The sequence below is a fragment of the Balaenoptera acutorostrata genome, chromosome 6, assembly GCF_949987535.1.
Source record: "Balaenoptera acutorostrata chromosome 6, mBalAcu1.1, whole genome shotgun sequence".
Taxonomy (NCBI): domain Eukaryota; kingdom Metazoa; phylum Chordata; class Mammalia; order Artiodactyla; family Balaenopteridae; genus Balaenoptera; species Balaenoptera acutorostrata.
The window spans coordinates 40,937,089-40,964,522 of NC_080069.1; the positions used below are offsets into that span (position 1 = coordinate 40,937,089).

Below are 27,434 nucleotides of genomic sequence, written 5' to 3' on the forward strand. Positions count from 1 at the left end.
CAGCTTGCGGGACCTTAGTTCCCCGACCAGGGATCAAACCCTGGCCCCTGGCAGTGAAAGCGCTGAGTCCTAACTACTGGACCACCAGGGAATTACCAATAAATAGCTGTTATTGCTTGAAAAAAAAAAGCTATCTCTATCTTTCCCTCAATGTAAGGGAATTCAGGAGAATTCTAAGGGGAAAATTGTCATCTCCTTGAAAGCAAGGACCATGCTTGACTCCTCATCTCCCAGCCTACCAAGCATAGGGCCTGGCCATGTTGGTCCTCAATGTGTGGCTTTTGGATGAATAAAAAGGGTGGGAGGATAATTGTAGACATCTGTCTTTATAGGGCAGTTCCAATGACACTTGGGGACACATTCATGGCAGTGTAAGGGCTGGGTTCCCTTCCAGAAAGAGAGGACAGACTGTAGTTCACAGCACATCCTTGGACCTGAGAACTTGATTCTTGGCATGGAAAACCTCTTGTTCCCAGAGTCCAGCAGATTCTGAAATGGAGCAGAGGAGATTTTCAAGAGCTCCATGCCCTGTGCAAGCTGCCAAGGGAGAACTAGGTGCCTGCTCCTTCTGGAAGGCAGGAAGGAGAGCAAGGGATGAAACTGAAAGTGAAAGGATCAACACACACACACACACACACACACACACACACACACACACACACACACACGGAGTCTGAGCTCACAGAGGCATTTAATTGCATCCAGGTGAGTACATTTGAATTTATTATGCTACGGTTTTCGGAAAGTACCATTTTAAGTTGGGGACATGTCCTAAAACACGGGAACAAAGGAAATTAGCTCTATAAGCAGCAGACCTCAACCAAATTCAGCTTCTTTTCTTCCTTTCACATTAGATCTGTCAAGATAATGGGCAAAAGCTCCCATCATCTTCTCTCCTATCACCTGTGCACATGTATTCACGAGGCTAGGGATGGTCAAAATGATCCAGACTGTACAAACCATGGGATGACATTTCTAAACACAGCAGTACTCTCTCACCCTTCCACTGTTCTCTCAGCAATTGACTTATTCCTTAAACTGTACAGTTCCTGAAACTTCCAGGGGCTGCATGAAGCTACTGGTGCCGATTTCTGTGGAAAGCTCTCTTCAGTGCCCGTAGAAACTAGAGGAGGACAGAGCAGTCTAGGTGCTGCTGTAACGCAAAAGGCGTCACTTCCCCGGGATTATGGACGCCTCAGCCAAAATAAAGAGGAAGATGTGTCAGAGAAGAAGGGTTGTGGGGACAACATCTATTGATTACCTGCCATCACAATAGTCCTGACACTAGGCCTTGAAATGGGTGTTATCACACCCCTTTTACAGGTGAGGAAACTGAGGCCAGTGAGGAACATCTTTCTTATTTCTCCTAAATTATACTAATCTTTCAAAGATTAGTTATATTTTAAAGAAAACAGTATGCTAGAGCCAGATGTGACTTTAAGAGGATCTAACTCAGACCCACCTGAGAGTTGAGGTGGCCGAGGTGGTGTGGCTTGGGACCCACCCAAGGGACCCAAGCAGCTGATGCTGAATAGGAGGGAGAACCCGGGTCTCCCAGCCCTCACTACTGGGACCTCTTACTCTTTCCATTGTTCGAGATCATAAATGTGCGGCTTCCATCGTGCCTCTGCTTAATGCAAATGAAAGCATCGCTTGTTTTCCTTCACCAAGGAGGGTCTGGATCAGCACATTTCTTCTCTCCCCTGGTAGATACGGGATGAGAACACTCACTATGGGCTCCAGTAGGGTGACCACCAGCTTCCTCTGTCTCTCTCATCAAATTCAGCTCTCCTTTCGATTTCTCTCAGCTGGTGTATGAGTAGAAATCATTACTACCAGAATTCAAGCTTCTGCTTGTTGAAAACTTCCTACTTGCTCCTATGCTACAAGCTTTCTATTTATTCTAATTCAGCCCTCATGCTTACCCTGCTGGCTCAATATTATCATCAGAACAGCTAAGAGACTTGCCCAAGGTCATTCAGCTAATAAATGCCAGAGCTGAGATTCAACTCCAGCTGAACATGCTGCCCGGATCATTACTATCTCCTCAAGAGATGCTGCACTGCGATCCCTTTTACTTCGCACGTTGTCCTCACTGTTTCAAAGCAGCGCCGCCCACCCGCGCACCCCACCCCCGGTTATGCACACTCTAAACCGTCTCTCACTTGCTCTATCCCGCGGCCCCTCGCAGGACCCCGCACCCATCACCCCAAGGAAGGGACTTCCTGAGAACCCACGGCTGAACCGAAACCCAATTAGGCCGATGCTAGAAATCCAAGTTACAACGCTATTTAACAACCCAACGACTCCCTTTTATCCTCAACATTTTCCCTTTCCTCGCTTTGCTGCCTGCCAGTTTCCCCTGCTGGTCACAAAACCCCTCATGTCGAAGCTGACCATTTTTTTCTGACCTCCGGGACTCAATAAGACCCCAGTCCTCAGTCTTCAATGGTCCTGTCCAATGTCGTTTTACCTCCTTTCTCCTAGATGTTTTGCTCTTTCGATTCTGTTCTTTTCACTCGATCCTCTGACCGACTGACTTCCTGGTTCTTCTTTCCGTCCTCAGAGTAAAGTCCAAATGCTCACCTTTCCAGCCGTGACTCCTCCTACCCCCTTTTCTACCTCCCCTTGCCCTAGTTTCTTGTGTTGTCTGGCATCTCCAGACTCTCCACTCTCACCAGACCAGACCTTTCCCTGTGACACCTGGGTGCCTGAACTCTTGCTGTTTCCTTCGCCCGAATAACATTCTTCCCTTATCCACCTGGCAAACTCCTACAGAGCCTAAGGCCCGTCTCAAATGCACATGCCACGTACCATTTAATGAACCAACGCTCAATAAACACAGGTGAAATGGAGTGGAATCATTAGTATCACATTATATAGAGTTTGTTGATCCAGGAAAAGGAGCAATGCAGTGGCCTCAGGTTCTTTCTCTGTAGTAGGCATTGATGTTGTCACCAGGACAGGCTGTTCCAGAGAAAGGTCCAAGGGCCCCTTAGTCCTTCCCAGGAAGCCCCCTGTCCTCACCCCCAGGTTGTCTGAAGCCCACCTCCCACGTGGCCCCCGGTGCCCCCCATACCTGAGGAACTTGTTGAGGTCCCCGTGCTTCATGTACTCAAAGACCATGATGAGAGGGTCACCCTCCACACAGACGCCATAGAACTTGACGATGTGTTCGTGCTGGAGGTTGGTCAGCAGCTCGGCCTCGCGGTGGAAGTCCTTGCGTGCATTGTCACTGGCATCTTTCAGTGTCTGGGGACCAGGGGCAGAGGGGAGAAAACCAACACAGCTTAGACTGAGGGCATGAGAGGGAAGCTGCATTGAGAGGAATTCCTTTAGGGGGCTTTGAGGTTCCTGGATGGGAAGGGCATTCATCTCATGTATCACACAAAAGATTGAAAAACTAGCCTAATTCCTGAGGAAATAATGTTTGTATGAATAACTGAGGAAAAATTCCTTCTGGGTACGCAAAGGTTTAGTTTATGAAGGATTTACATGGATGTTCTTTCATTAAGTGACAGACGTGAACTTTTTACAAGATATTGAATATAGTTCCCTGTGCTATACAATAGGTCCTTGTTTATCGATTTTATATATAGTAGTGTGTATCTGTATCTGTTAAACCCAAGTTCCCAATTTATCCATCCGCCACCTCCTTTCCCATTTGGTAACCATAAGTTTGTTTTCTATGTCTGTGAGTCTATTTCTGTTTTGTAAATAAGTTCATTTGTATCATTTTTTAGATTCCACAAATATTTGTCTTTCTCTGTCTGACTTCACTTAGTATGATAATCTCTAGGTCCATCCATACTGTTGCGAATGGCATTATTTCATCCTTTTAAAGGGCTGAGTAATATTCCATTTTATATACATACCACATCTTCTTTACCCATTCATCTGTCAGTGAACAGTTAGGTTGCTTCTACGTCTTGGTTATTGTAAATAGTGCTGCTGTGAACACTGGGGTGCATGTGTCTTTTAGAATTAGAGTTTTCTTCTTTTTCAGATACATGCCTAGGAGTGGGATTGCAGGATCATATGGTAATTCTATTTTTAGTTTTTTAAGGAACCTCCATACTGTTCTCCATAGTGGCTGTACCAGTTTACATTCCCACCAACAATGTGAAGGGTTCCCTTTTCTCCACATCCTCTCCAGCATTTATTATTCGTAGACTTTTTGATGATGGCCATTCTGACCGGTGCAAGGTGCAGACATTAACTTTTTATCACCTTCATCCTTTTTAACCCTGGTCCCAATTACTACCTCGGACATCTCTCCCATTTGGGGGCTGGTTGTACTTTCTAGGCTGCTCTGCACACCTCGCCTCTGCTCATATAACCTTTGTAAAGCTTTATATTATGGAAATATTCAGTAGAGAGAAGATCATAATGACCCCTCATGTACCCATCTTCCAGCTTCAACGATGATCACTTTGCCAGTCTTTACTATGTAAGTTCTCCAAAAAGCCTTCCCCAACTTGTGCCCACACACACTGCTGGCTCAGGAAACATCCTTGCCAGTGAGCTCAAGAAGGCCAGTCATGCTGCCACAAAGACAATGTCCAGGAGCATGCCAGCTGGCCTCTGGTGCCTCTAGTTCTCTGCTCACCCACCACGGTGTCACAGCAGGGCACAGCTGGCATCTGTTGGTGCCACGCACACATGCTGAGCTCCTGTCCTGTGTCAGTCACTGACCAGAGCTGCGGTGACATCAAGAAGACAATGACCCAAACAGGGGCCTCAGACATTCATGAGCAAATAGGGTGATAAATCACAATGATAATTCAAGCTCCAAACACAATGCCTGAATGAACTGGCTCCCCTGCATCTCTGTACAGCTTGATCCCTTGACATGCCTGTCTTGAAACTTATGCTTCCACCTTATGAAATGTCTGCAGCTGCCCAAATGACATGGACGATGCCCCCCTGCCCCTGCCCGTGTTCATCCCTCTGCCTGGGATGCTGACTCAGCCAGGGTCACTGGTGTTGGAGGTTGAATAATGCCCCTCCCCAAAGGTATCCGCATCCTAATCCCTGTAACTTATGAATATGTTACCTTACATGGCAAAAGGGATTTTTTTATAAATTTATTTATTTATTTATTTATTGGCTGTGTTGGGTCTTTGTTGCTGCACGAGAGCTTTCTCCAGTTGTGGAGAGTGGGGGCTACTCTTTGTTGCAGTGTGCGGGCTTCTCACTGCGGTGGTTTCTCTTGTTGTGGAGCACGGGCTCTAGGTGCTTGGGTTTCAGTAGTTGTGGCACACGGGCTCAGTAGTTGTGGCTCGTGGGCTCTAGAGTGCAGGATCAGTAGTTGTGGCGCATGGGCTTAATTGCTCCTCGGCATGTGGGATCTTCCTGGACCAGGGTTCGAACCTGCGTCCCCTGCATTGGCAGGCAGATTCTTAACCACTGTGCCACCAGGGAGCAAAAGGGGCTTTGCAGATATGATTAAGGATCTTGATGTGGGGAAATGAGCCTGGATTATTCGAGTGGGACCCAATGTCATCATAAACAAGGGTCCTTATAAGAGACCAGCAGGAGGGGCAAGAGAGAGAAGCTATTAGGATAGAAGCAGAGGTCAGAGAGGAGAGAAGATGCTATGCTGCTGGCTTTGAAGAAGGAAGAAGAGGCCATGAGCCAAGGAATGTGGGCAGCTCTAAAAGCTGGAAAAGGCAAGAAAACAAACTCTACCCAGACCCTCCAGAAGGAGCCAGGACATCTTGACTTTAACTAAGTAAACTGATTTCAGACTTCTGCCTCCAGAACTGTGAGAGAAATAATTTGCATTGTTTAGGCCACTGAGTTTGTAGTAGTTTGTTACAGCAACCATAAGAACTGATACACCTGGCTAACACTTAGTAGTCCTCCAAGACTGTGCTTGGCCATCACCTTTCTGAGAAACATTCGCTGACCCCCTCATCATTGTCACATCCCCACGGTCTGGCCTCCCAGGCTAGGTTGGATGACCCTTCTAGGTACACCTTGTACCCACCTCTATCATATTGCCAGCCACAGTACATTCTCACTGCATGTTTATTTGCTTATCTCTGGTGTATATGGTGAGCTTCTTGACACAGGGACTGTGCCTTCCACCTCTGCACTGCTGGCATTGGGCACAGCGCCAGGCACATGGCAGATATTCAAGATTTATTTGTGCAATGAGCCAGGGTTTAAACCTGGACCTTTTGATGTGAAGCTAGAACTCCTCCCCTTTGGGTACCATAGTGTGAGGATCTGCCTTTGACTGAAAGGAGAACACAGACTTTGGCTCTGCTCTGGACCTCTCTGAACTCTGATTTTCTCTTCTGTAGGGTGAGGGTAACAATATCATCTACTTCACAGTGTCCCTGGGAGGATTGGATGAGATAGACTAAGTTGAGATGCCTCCCAGGCTCCCTGGTACAGACAGATATTTGGGAGATTTGAATTTGAAACTCCAACCAAGTTGCATTCAATTTGCTCACAGTAGGATCCAAGAAGGCCAAAAGGTGCATGGATAAGGTGGGGGGCCAGCCCAAGGCATGAAAGTGCCCCTGAGTCTGCCACTGGTTCCCTCCTGAAATCCCTTGAAGCCTGCAGAATTTTCTCAGAGATCCAGTCTTTTTATGCAGGGGCTCCTCTGAGTCGCTGAGATAGCTTATTTCTATGGCCTTGGTCCATCTTTAACAGTGTGTTGGAGAAGGCAAATGAAATTTTCAGGTCATTATCACAAAGCATGAACAAATTCTGCATGTAAATTTTCTTCTCAAGTTTCAGCTATGTAGTGTTGACTCAAGAATGCTAAATTTTGTGTGTGTGTGTCTGTGTCTGTGTGTCTGTGTGTGTGTGTGTTAGAGAAAGAGGTGGGGGGATGTCAGACAGTGGGGTAGAGTGGGAAAGAAGATAGGATTTTCACTGGGGAGGCACCAAACTGAAAGACTTAACAAGCATTTCATATTTCCATTTCCTCAAAGCAAAATCCTATGGGAAGAGACTCCACTCTTAGTGCAATGTTAAAAACTGTGCTTCAGTAACATTTTTGAATTTAGGAGAGGAGATTTCACTATTCATGGGACAAATGCATTTCACAAACCTGGCCTCATCCTATGTGCCCATCCATTTTTACATGTCAAGTTCTTTTTCTACATTATAATCCAATTCTATTTTAAGAGATTCAGAAAATATGGCGGTAACGAGTTGGGCAAAATCATCTTCTGAATTTGGCACTCGAAGGACAGAATTTTTCTAAGGGTGGAACCATAGCCAGACAGCAATCAGAAGCTGGAAAAATCCTGCTATCAACCCTATTTATAGAATTCATCTCTGTTTTAGCACCATGGCTGATTGTGTCCCTTGGCAATGGACATGAGATGGCAGCATCCCTCACTGACAACTCCCTCCACTGAAGTTTCATTCTGACAGGCATATTTGCCCCATCACTGAGCATTGCTATTTTTTTATTCCTAGTGTCCGCTTTGTAGCTTCATTTCTTCTTATTCCTGGTGAATTTCCTGACACTCTAAAGATGACATCCTTTCTGAAGACATTCTCAAGGGAGAGGTCTTATCCTGAGCTGCAGCGAGTTGCTGCCTGGAATACACATTGAGTCAGAGTTGGAAGAGTGGATTAGCATGACATAAAGTCAAGCACAGAACTGAGAAACTAGTGAAAGTAAAATAGAAGTAAGAAAATAAAAACAAAAGGAAGCTTAACATTCGTCTGAAATGCTTCCACAGAATATTAAGGCTAATGGGAAGCTGGTAGGGGAGGCAAGAACACTTATTTGAAATCGTTGGTGTGATTGGATGTTGTGAGCCATGACAAATGATTGTGCATTTCAAAGTATAGGTGGTTTAGGAGGCACAAGGTAACATGAAGATTGTGTCCTTTTTAAAATACTGATGTCATATTCTTCTCCTATACTTTTTAGAGAGCATAGAAACAGAGTTAAGGTGAAAGAGAAAAAAAAGAAGAGATTATTATGGCAAAACCTCACAATGCCCAATGCACACCACTGTGCTTAAAGCAGAGAGGGAAATGAGTAAACCCTCCTATGAGGCAACCAAGATGGATAAGAATGTTTGTCAACATGCCTAAGCTCTTCTGGGTCAAGAACTGTTGCTAATGGAGACTGTTTACTCTTCTGATATCTTCTAGACCTGCACTGTCCAATATGGTAGCCAATAGCCACATGTGGTTAGTGATCATCTGAAATACGGTCCAAATTGAGATGTGTGTAAAATACAGATTTCAGATTCTGGAAACTTGGTATGCATGAAATACCTCATTAATATTTTTAGATTAACAGTATATTGAAATGATGATATTTTAGATAGGTTGAATTAAATAAAACACATCAATACAATGAGTTTCATCTGTTTCTTTTTACTTTTTAACATGTAGACTAGGAAATTTTAAAACAGAAATATGGCTTGCTTTTGTGGTCCACGTTATACTTCTATTGGACAGACCTGTTCTATAAAAGTCACCTTAGTAAGCTATTAATGGGTCAACCTACTTCTTGGGAATGTTGGAAAACAATGCTAAACTGAAATAGAGTTAAGGCAGACACCCTCCTTATAAGGTCCTTACAGGCAATGATTATTCAAGTATTTAGGGTAAGCCATAGTCACGAGGTTATGTGATTCTTCTAACTTACAGGGTCCTCTCTAAAGAAAAGTAGAGGAAGCTTCTAACCAATGCTTACAAAAGTGAACTTTTGAGGAGTATATTGTAATAAATTCAGAGATAGAAAGAGCTTGATAGAAATAAAATCTTAGAAACTAGGAAGAATGTAGTAGCTGTCTCCCCAACATTTTTAAAAATGTAAAAGCTAATTAGATGACTGTATAAAAACAGTAATGATCACACACACACTCAGATAGTGCTCGCTGTACTAGAAACCAACACTCTATGTAACTTTGCAATTACATATGATTGACTGCAAAGGCCAGTCTATCATATGTAACTGGCCTTTGCAAGGACTTTAATTATATACCAAGTGCCAGAGTCAAATACAAGATTCATAGCCAGGGTGTTGAATGTTGCTATGTTTATTTTCACAATGGTGCTCTCATGGTTCCAAATCTAACAAGCCAACCATCCAATGGGAAACATGAGGTTAATTTCTAATTCGTATACTTTAAAATACTTGCAATAATTTGGGGGATAAAACTGATGGTTTGTGCATGTATATTACATCAAGTTGCATATTACAAATGCTAAATCTTTGAAAGATGGGAAACTAATTCATAGCAACTGTCACATTAGAGAAATATTGACTCAAAAGAGTGAATCAGAAGTTGGCCTCCGACATGCACAACTGCAAGATATTTACAGGCTTTAAATATGCTAGCATACAATTGACTGAGACAATTCCACTAGATAGAAAGGAGCTGGTAGATCACAGTAGACCATGACTCGATTACGAGTTCTGCTGTCATGTTAATTAAAAAGCAGCTCATCTATCACAATGTACATGTTCTAGAGATACAGAGGAGTGAAATGAATACTCCAGCTATTTTGGTATCAGATGAGACCTCATTAGAGTTAAATGCACTGCTTGTTTTCAGCATTTCTGAAAAGATGTGGATAAATTGGAGAAAAGCCAGAAAAAAAGGGTTAACAGGACAAATTAACAAGACAAAAAACAGATCTCCCATCAAAGGTTAAAAGTTGAAGTTACTGGGAAAGGGACATTGATGGAGAAACTTAATAATGGGGGCCCACCGTGACAAGTACAAGAGGAATTCTGACACGGAAAATGTTACTGTCCATCCTACAGCACATGTGGGTGTGCACGTGCACACACACACACAAGCACATGCACTCACACATGCGCCAGGGAAGAATGCACTTCCACTAAAGGACATAGAAATCTATTAAGCAGTGCCCGGACCATAAAGATGATTAAGCCTTTTAACAAGCCACTGTTCAAAGTTCTACCATTTCTGTTCCCAGAAACTTGTAAAGATGGAATTGATAGTACTTTCTGCAACATTATATTCTGTTAAGGAATACAAACAATTTTTTTAGGGCAACACTGACAAATGTTCTCTTAAATACGCTAACCTTGTCATCATCAATTTCTATTTTGTGGGAACAGGGATTTCACACACCAGTTTAAATGGAGAAATGGAGGGGGGCACGGGAGGAGGAAGGAATGGTTGAGAGACTTCACAGTTAATCAAGATGTGAGGACTGACGTGACAACTATCAGTAGAAAATAAAAAGAAGGAAGGAAAGGAAGGAAGGGAGGGAGGGAGGGAGGGAGGTGTGATGGAAGGAAGGAAGGAAGGAAGGAAAGGAGGGAGGGAGGGAGGAAGGGAGGAAGGGAGGAAGGAAGGAAGGAGGGAAGGAAGGAAGGAGGGAAGGAAGGAGAGGAGAAAGAAAATAGCCATCTGTCTTAAAAATAAACTTGCCTGGGGAAGGCACTTGAATCGATGAACTCTTGACGCTCTTTCTCATTTACAAATTGCTTCCTTGTTCCAGACTGAAGGATAAGCTGTCTTTTTCGAGGTCTTCTACTGCCCTTACACATATTCTAAGACAACTGGCTCTAGTTGCTTCTGGCCCATAAGTGGCCTCGCCTGTGTCACATGACCACCTTGGATGCTTGGACTGCAGGCAGGTGCCTGGCAGGAACACTGACTGGAGTAATTGGATGCATGGCATTTTCTTCTTAAGGAACCTGAAGGTGAGTAATAGAGACCGTGGGAGCAGCAGTGGGCAGGAGGCAGCAGCCCAGTGCTAGGGAAGAGCGGAGGGGAGAGACAGCTGCACCACACCAGCAGGGAAGCCTGGAGGAGAGCCCTAGTGCCTCCTGCGAGGATAACAAAGGGACCGTCCTAAGGGCCAGCTCAGATCCTGGTGAGCTTCTGGATCCCAGCTGCTTCATTCACAGTGAGGCCCAGTGGTCCTGCCGGTCCTATTTGAGTCATTCATCTTTCAGTTTTTCCTGTCAGATCTCTTTCCCCTGTCTTTTTGTTTAGCATCTCTAATATTCTTTCAGAGAACCCATGCCTCCTTACATTTGGTCCATGGGTGTGGGTAGAGCTGACCTCATCTTCCATTTGCAAGGATATGCATGTGACCCAGGCCTAGATAATCAGAACATTCTATTCCCTTGGCTGGAGGGCCTGGTGAAACAACTCAAGACAAGCCAATACGAGTTGGCCCTTCGACTTTTGCATAATTGTTGGGAAAGAAGAGCTCTCTTTTGGGTTGCTAGGATGGCCGCATCTAAGCCCAGAGCCACTGCTGCTGAGTCTTTAGCATAGTGTGGGGAGAACCTGCCAGAGAATACAGTCAGCAGAGAAGAAAGCAGAGCCAGGAGATGGAGAGAGAGAGAGAGAGAGAAAGAATTGCTGATGCCCTGGATCTTTCAGTGCCTGAAGCTAGAGCACCAGCAGCAAGGTCTTCCAGTAGCTTGGGCAAATACATTCCCTTTTCTGCTTAAACCAGCTTGAGTTGGGTTTTCAATGAATATTATATTGCTCTTATTATCAAAGCCGATTAAGGTATTTTGCTTGTATCCTCCTGAGGCCAAAGCACTCATCCGGAATCATTTTCCTTATTTCCACCTATTCTCTTGAATTACATTTCTACCCAGGAAAACATGAAAATCTCTCTCGTCATTATACACAAATAAGCACAACTACACACTCCTTTGTATTACTTGATAAGTGGTATTATGTTGAATTTCCTCAGTTTGGTTTATTAGGGCACGTGTAGAATTCAGTAAGTGAAAACGTGGTGCTCAGTGGGCATGGGGCTGGTGAGGAGGTCGGAGTTTTAGTCCTAGGTCTGACATTAAGTGATCTCATTCAAGCTATGTAAGTTTGGATAGGTCATTTATCTTCTCTGGACCTCGTTGGCAAAATGTATGAGTTAAGCTAAAGAATTTCAATAATAGCTCTATATATCTGCACAGTGATTCAATCATTTCTAAAATGATTTCTCATTAGATTATATCATATATATATATATATATATCTCATGAAATTATTTCTTACCTAGAAATGCTAACTGCCAATTATTTACATTTTCAAAAGGCTATTATTTCAACAGCCCATCCATCCGTCCATTCAACAAGCATTTATTGCCTGCTACTACATATTAGGCAATGTGCTAAAAGGCATGGTTCCTACCCTCAAGAATATGTCACTCTAATGGAGAAGATAGATACTCATGTCATTGATTAAATATACCCACGAATACACATATAATTAACAACCTTGACATATGCTGTAAAGGACAAGTACAGATGCCTTAATACATGGAACTGGGAGTTCTGACCTAGACAGGGGAGCAGCAAGGGGAAGTCTCCTTGAAGGAGCAACTCTAGCTGAGAGCTGATGGGTGAGTGGGAGCTGTGTGGCCCCGAGGCTGCGCTGGGGCCCTCCAGGCACGGGCATAGCCACAGCGTGTTGGATACTACTTTGGGCTGGCTCACGGTAACATGCCACAGGGTGTATCAGTCAACTCTGCCAAAACGCTTGCATCATTTCCTCTGTTGTTGACAAGCGAATATTCAGAAACATGAAAAACAAAAAGCCTTCATTAGATGCTAAAGAAAGTGCCTGCTGAACTCAGATGTCACCATTTTGCATCTCGCCAAGTCTTCCGGTGCAGAATCTCTGACTCGCTTTAACTTACACCTTGAGGAAGGCACTCAAATTCTCTGGGTCTTGGATTTGCCATTTATAAAACATGGGGCTTGGATTATAGATTATAGATATGATCCCTAAGGCCTCTCTTGTGTTCAGCATTTTCTGTTTCTAGAAGTACACCTGAGTTAGTGGAGAGGGGGAAGAGAGGCCGTGAATCCTACAAAGCCCACTTGTGGCTATATTTAAAAAATGAAAATTAGCGCACATTCACAGCACAAGGAAAGGTTGTAGGAATTGTAGCTATTGAAATGCAGGTTGGATGGAGCCAAAATTAGTTAACGCATCCACAGCTAATGCAGGGAAATGGTGATGCAGTGTTTCCTTGGCAATTGAGTTACTTAAAGGTAAAGGAACTCATTTTGATCAAAGACCGGTTTCTCTGCTTCTCATTCTCTCTGTGGGTTCTTCAGTTGTCATTCAGTGGAAAGGGACAAATCCATTTCACTAAAAAACAAAGGTCATCCCAAAAATCAAGAAAAGGGCAATCCGGCTGGATCCAAACAAGCAGATACTCTAATGGGAGAGGCCTGTTCAGCCTCCCATGCGCCCTTGAGGGGCTTGCGCATGCCTTAGGATCGCTCCCACTTTAAACTGGCTTCTGTGGATCCCTCAAACCTTAAGTCATTTGGGGCAAGTGATGCCAGAATTTACAGGAACCTGATGTCTGTCAGTCTGAATGCAAAACCTTGGATTTCAAACCAGTCAATTCCTTCTAGAGAAGGAAAAAGGACAATAGCTGCTATTTCTTAGCATGCATAATCAATGCTGCAGGGGTTGCTAGGCAATAGGCAGGAAGACCGTCAAACATCCCTGGGTGCCTCCAATGGAGGAGCAGTAGCCCTGGCAGCCATTCCTCAGAGGTGAAGGGCTATGCAGGCCCTGGAGGCCACGTTCAGTTTGTCTCAGTCCTTTAAAAAAATCCCTTTATTGTGGTCAGGATGGAACCATAGACATTTTCCTCCCAGGTTTATTAGATAGTCTTTGAATACACTTTCAATTGGCCCACACGCCTAAAAATGAGCAGATCAGGCTGGCGAGAGGCAGCTCTATGAAAGGTTCATGTGTTTTTCTGACCCAATTCATCCCGGAGCCCGTGAAAGATCGGACTTGTTTCTTCCGTGGCTGTAGCCTCTGGATCCCAGAAACTTAAAATGGGCCTCCTCTCTGAAGCTTGAAATCATTCTGGCCAATGTAAACAAAGCCTCTGATTTCAACAAAAGTTCACATTCAAGGTCATCGAGATGAGATTTCTTAGCTGTGCGACCTTGAAGTTGAAATGAATTTTTAAGCTGTAGATATTTTGTTCTCTCTACTTGAGATAAAGGGACAAATTTGCTTGGTTCTGTTTTTGTTTTGTTTTTCAGCAGTGTTGATTAAAGAGCAAACGCTCATCGCGGGTCGTTCATTTATAAACATTTATTTGGCAAAGCCAGGAGGTTTATGGGGACTAGGGCCTGGGTCGGAGTCGGGGGTGGGATTAGGGCTATGACTGAGATTTAAACCAGAAAGAAACCTCACTGGCAGTAGTGATGGGAAGCATGCTGTGGGCAGAACAACTGGCTACACATTGCTGACGCTGGCTGATCCTTCATCATTATGAGCCCAAGCCCTGAAATCCTGTTTTAGCGCTAGTTTGGAAGGAAATGTAACGTCTGAGTTGAGGGTGCCGTGGAGTTAGTCTCCTTAAGGACACTGCAAGAAGTACACCAGACCAGGAGCGGAATTAGGAGTGATACGGAAATGAAAGGCAATACCCACTGAGAAATTCTGTGAGTCTATCTCTTTATCAGGCTGAGGTCTTTCAGCTATTCCTACACTGTCCTCTAGGTTTCCCTAATCTCCCAGGATTTTCTCACATTCAAAGATTTCACCTTGTGACCCCATGAAGTGAATTTCTGAAGGCCTGACTTAGCTCCCTGGATGGCCTCCAAATATCAGTGGGAAACATGGCCCCAGGGCCTTCAATCTCCCTGCCTATGACACATGCTAGACTAGGCTTATATGTTCCCTAAGTGTCTTCCAGCTCTAACCTTGCATCAGGCTATGAATCTACAAAAACAGAGGCACCTTTCAGTCCCATTTTTCCAAAGGGGGGAAAAAAGATAGCAGCAGAAGAAAGCAAAGACTGCAGATATAACACTGCCAAATGTTCTGAACATTTTGTGCTTTAAAAAATAACAAACTTTTTGAGTAAATGAAAGAAAAGAGGAAGGAATTGCAGCAGCAGGAATTAAACATCCTCAGCGTCCCCTCAGGATTCTCACTTTACACCACTCACCCCACTTAACCTCGCATCTCTCTAGCATCTCCCTTCCCCTCTTCTCTACTCTGTCTCACTCCCCTCCTCCATCTACCTATCTTAGAGATGATGTTTATTTGATGGATATTACATTGCTCATCCCTAGAAAGGTCTGTCCTTTATTCACCCCAAAGTGGAGCTTTTTAGGAGCCTTTGCTGAGAGTCTAAGAGTATCCGTGCCACTCGGCTTAGTTACTTTTGATGACAAGGAAAGCAAATACACAGCGTTTCATCCAGATGAACTTTAACAGAAACTGTGTTTAGTCTGCAGGTTGGGGAAGTTCAAGAATCATTTTGTTTCTCTCCTCTGTTATCCATTACACATATATTGAAGTATTTTAAGGCTAAGTACAACAGTAATGGAATACATGTCTCATTTTTAAAAAGTTGTCCTGGTTATAATGAGTAAATAAATGCCATTTGTACAAATATTCTGTGTTTGGCCAAAACAAACAAACAAATAAAAACCCAAACTCAATCATGTTAGGCCAAGAAGTTACATTTTATTACATTAGTCATGTCCGTATTCATTTGGCATTTAATTCATTTCATAAACATATGCCTTTTTTAAGTGTTTTACATATATTATACCTTGGTGAGTTGTTTTTTCGTAATTTTGACAATGCATGTGTAAAAGATATGCTGAAGTCTTTTGTGCTATTTATGTTGATTCTTGTGATTTAGAGAGCTCAGTGGAAATTTTAGGCCTTTCAATAATGTTTATCGTATTGAAGAACAGGTCTCCTTTTTTGAGTTTATGAAGAAATGGCTATGATGAAGGGCTTTCAGACTTCTGTATTTCAGTAAAATCTTGTGTCTCCTAGGGCGGTGGGATCTACCAGAGATGTCACCCATCCCAGATGGAATCATGCCTAGGGCCTTGGAGACATTTGGGAGGGACAAAGTAAGTATAACAGAAGTTCTCAGCAGAACTGAGGCTGAGAGGGGAACTGAAGGCCACAGTCTCCCTTCCAGAACCTTCAAACAGGAGACAACCTCCTGCTGAGCTTGGACAAGCACTGAGCAACCTGAGGAGACAGCAGAGTCTCCAAGACTTGGCCGGTTGGATTCTGTTTGACCCCATTGACCTCTATCCAGAATTTAGTTAACATTGACTGGGAAGAGTAGCTCAGAGCTATTCACAGCCTGTAGACTGGAAGGTTGTCCCTGAGCAGAACCTCTGACACTTGGATGTGTCCCAAATACCCTTCCCACTGTCCATTCCTTTAAAGGAATTGGAACACATCCACCATAGCAGATGTAATTTGCTCCTGAATTGGCCACTACAATAACATAAAATAAAGCATCACCTCCACACCTGAGTGTGACCACGGATAATGAGACGTTCTGGAGTGTTCGCTTACCTTCACTGCCACCAAGATCTTGTCCTGCTCAGGACAGAGGTTATAGCATTCAGCTAGGAAAACTTTTCCAAAGGCTCCTTCGCCTAGCTCCCTTTTCAGAACAATGTTATGTCGCTTGATGTGCTGAACAACTGTAAAACAAAGACAGAATGGACATTGGAATAGAGGCATGTGGAGCTGCAGGCAGAGGATGGGGAGTCAGTGGCTGCATCCTGAGCTTGCAGGCCCCCGGTTCTCTCCTCCGCACATGGGTAACCAGACGGGAAGCTCAGGGTCCATCCGTAAGGTCCACCCCAAAGGGTTGGAAGGTGGCGGCGTTGGCTTGCTCTCCAGAGTGGAATTATTGTTTCTGATAGAACTAAAGGAGCCACCTAGCCGTTGGCTGCAGAATGTCATTAATGAGCTTTACAGACTAGGAAAGGGGAGAAATGAGAAGGGAATGGATATTAATGGCAGGCCTCTCACAAGCCAGATGTTCTGCATGTATTTGTCAGTTATGTGTCTAGTGGGAAAGGCAGAGAGCTAGCCAGGAAGCCTTAAGTCTTTGTTAAGCCCCCTCAGACTCCTGAGGGAGAGAGGCTCAGAGGATACAAAGGGAAAATGCAAGATCTGTGCATTGCTGATTAAGGCTGTGTCCTCACCTCACTTTTCGCCTCCTGCTGAGGTAGGCGCCATGGCTGAGCCTTAGTGACACCTTTTGTTTAAGCCAGAAATGTCTAGAAAAGGCTGGCTTCCTTAGCTCCTTTCTAAGATTGTGTCCTAGTCTTGGCTCTCCAAAGCTAAGAGGAGACAAGAATAGAAGCATCTGGGGAAGGGAGAATATTCCTCCCTCTCATCCAGAGCAGAGCTGGCCCATGTCACTCATCCATGTGCCTTACTGGAGAAAGAGGCAGGAGGTGGTCCAGAGTCCTTTAGAGCCCAGTAGTGCAAGGTGGGAGGGGAGTGAGTGATTCTCAGGACAGAGCCAGTGGAGAAGCCCTAAAAGAGACTGTGCAGAGGACAGAGCTGCAGTGTGAGCTTGGGCCTCTTCACCCAGCACATCAAGTGTTGGATCCCTTAGACCAGGGTTTCCACCAGGTCAATGGCACCAAACTCATCCCTGAACGGCAGAGTTTAAAAGGACTCTGACTCCCTCTAGAGCTTGGAATGTGCAGCCGACAATATTCTCTCATTTGACTCTCACCACACTGGGAAGCATCCTTTCCTACATTTTACACTTGGAGAAACTAAGTCTGTGAGAATTTCAATGATGCATAGCATGGGAATGGAGGAGTTGGCATTTGAACTCAGGTTTCTCTGAATCCAGAGTCCGTGATTTTTCTTCGACACCACAAAGTTCTTTTCCAATTGTAAATTGTGTTAAGCATAAGTATAACCAGAGAAATAGAAATATATAATAGGCTAAAAAGTAAAAATAGTCTTCCAGCTTCCTCTCTGCTTAGTTCACTCTTCAAAGGCCAGTTCAAACTCTCAAAAGTTCAGAAGTTCAAAAGGAAATACAAAGCATATCTCTGTAGTTTTAATAATAATAAAGTGAATACCCATGAACCCACCATTCCATTGTAAGAAACAGAATATCACTAGTACTTTTAAAGCACTAGTGTTCTTTCTTGATTGTACCCACTTCCCACTCACCTCCCAGGGGTAACCACTATCCTGTATTTTGTGTTAATCATTTGCCTTATTGGTTTGCTACCAATGACATATCCCAAACCAGAGATTGTTGGGCTTTGCCAGTTTTGAACTTATATAAATGGAATCATACTACAAGCATCCTTCCATGTCTTACATCTGTCACTCAACAATGTCCATGAGATTGAATTACATTGCGTGTGTAGTAGTAATTCTTTTGCTTTTACTACTTTAGAATATTCTGTGGAAGGACTGCAACACCATTTATTTATCCATTCTATGTTGATGGATATGTTATACAGTTTCTTTTTAGATACAGCTTGATATAAAATGCAACTGGTGATTAAGGTTATGCTTTAATAGGATTTTTCCCCTTATAATTCATGTGGTTTGGAGCTATGGCTGCTTCCATAGGCCTCTGGGAACTCAGGGTGATAAAAATCAAAAGGTCTTTTATGAGCAACATTATTAATGAATCTAAGAATGTATATTAATTTCTCATGCTCCAGTAGCAATGCCTAAATTTAAGAGGGGAGAAATGTGTTCATTAGGAAGAGTGCCCATATGAAGAGATGAATGTAATTCTTGCAGAGAATTAGCTGCCCTATTTAAATCTAATATTTAACTCCATGGTTGTCACATGTTCATTGGGAATTAAATTGCCACTTGATTTACTTTACACTCCAACCAGATCAAGGCAAGTATTTAACTCTTTTTTTTTTTTTTGCATTTGATTTATACTTTTCCTCCCTCCCTTCCTTCCTCCTTTCTTTCCTTCCTCCCTCCCTCCCTCTCTCTCTCTCCCTCTCTCCCTTCCTTCCTCCCTCCCTCCTTTCTTTCTTTCTCTCTCTCTTTCTTTCTTTCTTTCTCCCTTTCCTTCCCTTCCTTCCTCCCTCCTTCTCTCTCTCTCTCTTTCTTTCTTTCTTTCTTTCCCTTCCTTTCTTTCTTTCTTCCTTTCTTTCTTCCTTCCTTCCTTCCTTCCTTCCTTCCTTCCTTCCTTCCTTTCTTTCTTTCTTTCTTCTTTCTTTCTTTCCAAGCAGTAAAAAAAAGTTGGTGGCAAATAAGTTCATAAAGCTATGGATAAAGCCACAACTTGATCATCTTCAAAGCTATAATTGATGAGACCAGTTTTCCCATGTTGACCTTGAAGGCAGTAAATGTATCTTTTCTTTAAGAAATGGGCTATTTTGCATTAATTTGTTTTGCTATGTTTGAGACATAATAGGTTACAAGAATGCTGGCCTTTTGCCAATGTACTCCCTCTAAATAGAATGAATTTCTCTTTTCTAAGACTGGAAGCCACCAAAGGGCACAGGTAACAATTTTGTGTTTGTATTTGCATTCCTGCCAGGGTCTCACAGCAGGTGCTATCCAAACATTTGTTGAAAAATATGCCGAATGATAATAAAAACAATAGACAAATACTGTTTAGTTATATTATTTCAGTTAACTGACAATAACCTTACTGAGTATGTAGGCAATAAAGCAGCCCAATTCTCCAAGATGTCAGGAGTAGGGAGAACAACTGGTCTGAAGCTATTACATCCTTGAGCTAAGAATTCCTTCCCATTCTCTTCCAGGAGAGCATAGGGACTTATCCCAACCTGCCTCATTGCCTGCTTCCCTCAGTCAAGGGAAGTCCCTAGTACCCTCTCAGGGCCTCCCTCTTTATCCAGCCTCAAACCCCCAAATTGCTCATAAGTGCCCAAGGCTGAGCCAATGCTAACGCCTTCACCTCCCTCACAACCCCTTCCATCAGTCCCTCTGGGCTCGCTCCCCTGTCATCCACAAGCTCCCTGTATCCTCAATCTCTCCTTAAACTTCCCTTTACCTCCTCCTCCACTCAAATAAAACCTTGGCTATGTCTGAGGAAACTCATGCCTTCCCCCTGCAACCCTCTCAAATGAAAGCCATCCCCACTCCTCACTCCCAGGTACTTCAAGGCCTGTGTGCCTGATGTCTGACCATTACCCACCCCACTCCTGCTAGAGCCCCAGCTGAAAGCATCTATCTTAGGGAGCCATCAGCCTGACCATGTCTGCCCCCTCACTCGGATATCTTGGCTACTCCTCTCACCCACTGAGCTCCTGGCTCAAGCTTTCCCTCGCTATCCTCCCGATGCCATCATTCTCAGGGCCTGAGGCACAGAGGGCTGAAGTAGCTTGCCCAAGCTATACAAACACTAGGCTGCCATTTGTCTTGTGTCTTTCAATAGTGCGGCTAAGAGGCGAGGCATTGGGAAGTTTGGTTTGGCTGTTTGCATGGCATTTAGCTGACTTTTTCTGGGAGCAAGACTTCCTTTTTTAAAATTTTATTTTATTTTATTTTATTTGTGGGGGCGGGGGGCTCACCATGTGGCCTGCAGGATCTTAGTTCCTTGACCAGGGATCAAACCTGTGCCCCACTGCAGTGGAAGAGTGGAAGTGTGGAAGTGTGGAGTCCTAACCACTGGACCACTAGGGAAGTCCCAAGACTTTCTTAATGAAGGAAGCAATGCACTGGTTCCCATTCTAGACAGTCTCACTGTGGACAAGCACTTTGAATAACACTGCCTTAAAGGGTCCTGGGAATCTTGGGTTCATTTTATACAAAATATCCTCAGTGAAGTGAGTCTAAAGATTCCATGATAAATAAGCTATCAGGTAAGCATGTTAAAATTTTTACACGCTTCATTTCTCTGAGGTCAGTCAATTCTCTGCTTTTAACTTTGGAGACTCCAGTAAAAAGACCTCAAACCCAACATGAATAACTAATAAAAAAATAAATGAAAGCCCAGACTCTACCATAAATGGCTCCTTAGTTTCGAAGGAAAACTCAAAACAATAATTGATTTTTTTTAAAAAAGTATTATAAAAAAAGTGTCTCTGAAATTCACCTTGCCAAAAAAAAAAAAAAAAAGAGTATCTTGAAGAGGTGTAGGTGGTGTAGGAGCTATACCAACAAACTCATGTGGTCTGCAGACTGATCTATGTACGTTCATATAGTCAAAACAAAGGGTGTGATTAGATTATTGTGCAAATAAATCTACTCTGTGGAATTGGGGAGAAATTGATGACCAGCAATAATAATCGTGATGAGGGGCTAAAAACTGTCTGGATGTCTTTATCACTAATGGAATTTTTCCAGAGTGGAAATTTGGTGCCCTTGGTCATTTTCTTCCTAAGTACCAGAACTGAGTAGATTTCTGGTTTTGTATTAGTATCACATTACAGCCACTGAAAAATGCATTTTGTCACAAAGTAGCTTCAGTAGTTTATGGAGATGCTTGCAGTTTCAGATGGTTTAAATCAAATTCCTGGTATCAATATCTCCCAGAAGTAAATATTCTATATTTACACACAGGCTATAGTATCAACCCATGTCTATATTCATTATTACTAAATCTAAAACTAACAAAACAAATAAATAAATACAACGCTACCCACTTAAGGTTGAAATCGGAAATACATCCTCCCATTTCCTCAGTAATGGGGTTTCATAGAGATCCTTGGCCTCCTGGACGCATCCTGCTCAGCACCTGGACATTTGAGACATTTATTGAGTCTCAATATATGTCAAGTACTAAGTGACCTGCAGTTAAAGGAAAGATATTTTAAAGTTGTGAGTAGGATGGTAAAAGTAATATACCCCAGAAGATAATGTTCTGTATTAGGAGCAATCTTTCTGTTGCCCTACAGACCTAAATGTAGGGCCTGCCTCAATAGTTCCAACGCAAAGGACCAGATGCTATGATGGGAACAGAAGCGAAATATCATCGAGGCTGACTCCCTCATGTCTGACAGTCAGCCAGTGAGTCTCAGAGAGGTGAAGTAACTTCCCCAGGACCACACAGCTGGAAGGAGACCAAGCTAGAACTCAGATCCCCTGACTCTCAGAAGAATGACCTTTTAACAGAAACCCCTATTTGAGACTGCAGGCAGTGAGCATTCCCTGACAGTAAAGTGATAAAAGGTATTTCATTTAGTTAATTATCTCTTCAACTAGAAATACTTGAAACATTGACGTTTATCATCTGAAATGGATCAAGTATCTCATAATGAAGAATTTCATTAGAAAATGGCCAATAAACATAAAATATGAGTGCAAAAAGCGGGATGTCAAAACTATGAAAAATGCTTGAGCTTGATTTTAAATGCAATTAACAAAAATTATTTACTAAATATCTTAATGTCTATTTCATAAGGAGCATATTGAAACAGGTTAAATCATCCACCTTGTGAAAGTAAATTTGTATGAAAGACAGGAACTATGTTTTTTTATTTCATCTATATTTTTATTAAGATATAATTTGGGACTAAATTGAAAATGAATGCAATTAAGACCAGAGATATAAACCACACCAGAACAAGACAAAGCCAAATATTCATAAATAATATTAATGATGAAATAAAACGTAATAATACTGAGCCATTCTTAAGCACTTTTCAGCAAAAAATCTCAATGTGCATTACCATCGATTAATTTTTATATCCCTCTGAATGAGGTCGATAGTCACATTTATTTTACATATGACACCTCAATGAATTGACTACCTTGTGAGCAATCCACTTATCCTTTTCCAAGTGCAATTTCCAATGAAATGAGGAAGTACGGAGGGAAGAGAGGAGCCCTAATATGTGCTGATTGCTATTATGGGCCTGAAAATGTGCTGAGAGGTTTACAAGCAATATCAATCTTCATAGCTATCCAGTAGGGTATCCTTATTTTCATTTTCAGATTAAAGTAAAAAGAAGAGGATCATATTAGCTAAATAAGTCACCCAAGTTTGTACAATTGGTAATAGGCAGAGTTTAAATTCTTTCCACTACAACACTCCACCTTTCCTTGGCCTTCTTACAACAGACAAAATGTAAGAGAAAGTGAGCTTGACTTTGCCCACCTAGGGAGTCATGGGTCTACTTTTATCAACTTAGTTCAACAAAACTTTGTTAAACACCTACTGTAGCCTGGGCATTTTTCTGTGGCCTAGTAAAAAGGATGCACAAAATAATCCCTGTTCTCAAGGAACTCACAACATAAAAGGGCAGAAAAACACATGCTTATACCTATCATAACTTTTACTTGTACCTCTGTTTCATTCACAAAAGATTCAGGTACTTTATGTGATCATGTAAGAGAAAGCAAAAACTTAAACAAGAACTGAAGTCAGAGAAAATGGAAAAGAAGGCTAAAACAAGATGTTAAGTAGAAATGCAAACATGCAGATTCTAAGGTTCCTCATGCTTATTAAAATTAAGTCATAAATTGATTCTGAGTTTCCTGGCAGCAGAAGCCAGGACGAAATGCAATAATTTATAAAATTTTGACTACCCATAAGTAAGGACACAGAAGTGTCTTATGGTAAGTAAGATTCTTCACAGCATTTAGTTTTGAAAGGAATTTATGGAATAGATTTTACACAGGAAATAAATGTCCTTAACAATGTCTGTAAAGTAAATAGTGAGTTTCCTAAGAATATTTCTCATGGCAGAGCTCAATGAGAAATAAACGTATGATGCAAAAGCCACCCTCAGTCAAATATGCACAGTGCTTATCATTGTAATGGCATAAAAATCAATGTTTATGGGCTTACTCAAGAATGCTTTGGGCACTCTCTCTTGTGAGAACACTGGAGTCACAACTAACTGCTGTACAATCATGGACAGGAAGACACTGGAACTCACCAAAAAGGATACCCCACATCCACAGACAAAGGAGAAACCACAATGAGACAGTAGGAGGGGCACAACCACAATGAAATCAAATCTCATAACTGCTGGGTGGGTGATTAAAAACTGGAGAACACTTATACCACAGAAGTCCACCCACTAGAGTGAAGGTTCTGAGCCCCACGTCAGGCTTCCCAAACTGGGGGTCCGGCAATGGGTGGAGGAATTCCTAGAGAATCAGACTTCGAAGGCTAGCAGGATTTGATTGCAGGACTTTGACAGGACTGGGGGAAACAGAGACTCCACTCTTGGAGGGCACACACAAAGTAGTGTGCACATTGGGACCCAGGGGAAGAAGCAGTGACCCCACAGGAGACTGAACCAGACCTACCTGCTAGTGCTGGAGGGTCTCCTGCAGAGTTGTGGGGTGGCTGTGTCTCACTGTGAGGACAAGGACACTGGCAGCAGAAGTTCTGGGAAGAACTCCTTGGCGTGAGCCCTCCCAGAGTCCACCATTAGCCCCACCAAAAAGCCGGGTAGGCTCCAGTGTTGGGTTGCCTCAGGCCAAACAACCAACAGGGAGGAAACCCAGTCCCACCCATCAGCAGACAAACAGATTAAAGTTTTACTGAGCTCTGCCCTCCAGAGCAACAGCCAGCTCTACCTACCACTAGCCCCTCCCATCAGGAAACTTGCACAAGCCTCTTAGATAGCCTCATCCACCAGAGGGCAGACAGCAGAAGCAAGAAGAACTACAATCTTGTAGCCTGTGGAACAAAAACCACATTCACAGAAAGATAGACAAGATGAAAAGGTAGAGGGATATGTAACAGATGAAGGACCAAGATAAAACACCAGAAAAACAACGAAATGAGTGGAAATAGGCAACCTTCCAGAAAAAGAGTTCAGAATAATGACAGTGAAGATGATCCAGAACCTCAGAAAAAGAATGGAGGCAAAGATTGAGAAGATGCAAGAAATGTTTAAGAAAGACCTAGAAGAATTAAAGAATAAACACCTAGAAGAATTAAAGAACAAACAACCAGAGATGAACAATACAATAACTCAAATGAAAAATACACTAGAAGGAATCAATAGCAGAATAACTGAGGCAGAAGAACAGATAAGTGACCTGAAAGACAGAATACTGGAATTCACTGCCATGGAACAGAATAGAGAAAAAAGAATGAAAAGAAATGAAGACAGCCTAAGAGACCACTGGGACAACATTAAATGCAACAACATTTGCATTATAGGTGTCCCAGAAGGAGAAGAGAGAGAAAGGACCCAAGAAAATATTTGAAGAGATTATAGTCGAAAACTTCCCTAACATGGGAAAGGAAATAGCCACCCAAGTCCAGGAAGCGCAGAGAGTCCCATACAGGATAAACCCAAGGAGAAGCACGCCGAGACACATAGTAATCAAAGTGGCAAAAATTAAAGACAAAGAAAAATTATTGAAAGCAGCAAGGGAAAAACGACAAATAACATACAAGGGAACTCCCATAAGGTTAACAGCTGATTTCTCAGCAGAAACTCTACAAGCCAGAAGGGAGTGACATGATATACTTAAAGTGATGAAAGGGAAGAACCTACAACCAAGATTACTCTACCCAGCAAGGATCTCATTTAGATTTGATGGAGAAATCAAAAGCTTTACAGACAAGCAAAAGCTAAGAGAATTCAGCACCACCAAACCAGCTCTACAACAAATGGTAAAGGAAATTCTCTAAGTGGGAAACACAAGGGAAGAAAAGGACCTACAAAAACAAAACCATAACAATTAAGAAAATGGTAATAGGAAAATATATATCGATAATTACCTTAAATATGAGTGGATTAAATGCTCCAACGAAAAGACACAGGCTCACTGAATGGATGCAAAAACAAGACCCATATATATGCTGTCTACAAGAGACCCATTTCAGACCTAGGGACACATACAGACTGAGGGTGAGGGGATGGAGAAAGATATTCCATGCAAATGGAAATCAAATGAAAGCTGGAGTAGCAATACTCATATCAGATAAAATAGAATTTAAAATAAAGAATGCTACAGGAGACAAGGAGGGACACTACATAATGATCAAGGGATCAATCCAAGAAGAAGATACAAAAATCATAAATATATATGCACCCAACATAGGAATAACTCAATACATAAGGCAACTGCTAACAGCTATAAAAGAGGAAATCAACAGTAACAAAATAATAGTGGGGGACTTTAACACCTCACTTACATCAAAGGAAAGATCATCCAAAAAGAAAATTAATAAGGAAACACAAGCTTTAAATGACACAATAGACTGGATAGATTTAATTTATGTTTATAGGACATTCCATCCAAAAACAGCAGATTAGCTTTCTTCTCAAGTGCACATGGAACATTCTCTAGGATAGATCACATCTTGGGTCACAAATCAAGCCTCAGTAATTTAAGAAAACTGAAATCATATCAAGCATCTTTTCTGACCACAATGCTAAGAGATTAGCTGCAAAAAAAAAAAAAAGAAAGAAAGAAATTACAAGGAAAAAACGTAAAAAACACAAACACATGGAGGCTAAACAATACATTACTAAATAACCAAGAGATCACTGGAGAAATCAAAGAGGAAATCAAAAATTACCTAGAGACAAATGACAATGAAAACACGACGAACCTATGGGATGCAGCAAAGCAGTTCTAAGTGGGAAGTTTATAGCAGTACAAGCCTACTTCAAGAAACAAGAAAAATCTCGAATAAACAATCTAAACTTACACCCAAAGGAACTACAGAAAGAAGAACAAGCAAAACCCAAAGTTACTAGAAGGAAAGAAATCATAAAGATCACAAGAAATGAATGAAAAAGAAACAAAGAAAACAATAGCAAAGATCAATAAAACTAAAAGATGGTTCTTTGAGAAGATAAACAAAATTGATAAAACTTTAGCCAGACTCATCAAGAAAAAGAGGGAAAGGACTCAAATCAATAAAATGAGAAATGAAAAAGTAGAAATTACAAGAGACACCGCAGAAATACAAAGCATCCTAAGAGACTACTACAGGCAACTCTATGCCAATAAAATGGACAACCTGGAAGAAATGGACAAATTCTTAGAAAGGTATAACCTTCCAAGACTGAACTAGGAGGAAATAGAAAATATGAACAGACCAATCACAAGTAATGAAACAGAAACAGTGATTAAAAAATCCTCCAACAAACAAAAGTCCAGGACCAGATGGCTTCAAGGGAATTCTATCAAACATTTAGAGAAAGGCCAACACCTATCCTTCTCAAACTCTTCCAAGAAATTGCAGAGGAATGAACACTCCTAAACTCATTCTATGAGGTCACCATCACCCTGATACAAAAACCAGACAGATATTACAAAAAAAGAAAATTACAGACCAATATCACTGATGAATATAGATGCAAAAATCCTCAACAAAATACTAGCAATCAGAATCCAACAACATATTAAAAGGATCATACACCATGATCAAGTGGGATTTATCCCAGGGATGCAAGGATTCTTCAATATATGCAAATCAATCAATGTGATACGCCATATTAACAAATTGAAGAATAAAAACCATATGAGCATCTCAATAGATGCAGAAAAAACTTTTGACAAAATTCAACACCATTTATGATAAAAACTCTCCAGAAAGTGGGCATAGAGGGAACTTACCTCAACATAATAAAGGTCATATACGAAAAAGCCACAGCAAACATCATTCTCAATGGTGAAAAACTGAAAGCATTTCCTCTAACATCAGGAACAAAACAAGGATGTCCACTCTCGCCACTATCATTCAACATAGTTTTGGAAGTCCTAGCCACAGCAATCAGAGCAGAA

At 42.2% G+C, this 27,434-nt stretch overlaps 1 protein-coding gene across 4 annotated transcripts in view; it reads right to left on the reverse strand.

Moving 5' to 3' along the window:
• Window positions 1-27,434, reverse strand: part of NTRK2 (neurotrophic receptor tyrosine kinase 2) — a 372,551-nt gene that overhangs the window by 77,228 nt on the left and 267,889 nt on the right. For all 4 annotated transcript variants that reach the window (XM_057547996.1, XM_007176941.2, XM_007176940.3 and 1 more), the window contains 2 exons: window positions 16,314-16,444; window positions 3,080-3,252 (listed from right to left, as the gene is read on the reverse strand). In XM_057547996.1, coding sequence (XP_057403979.1) covers window positions 3,080-3,252; window positions 16,314-16,444 — 304 coding nt within the window. The remainder of the gene's footprint in view (window positions 1-3,079; window positions 3,253-16,313; window positions 16,445-27,434) is intronic.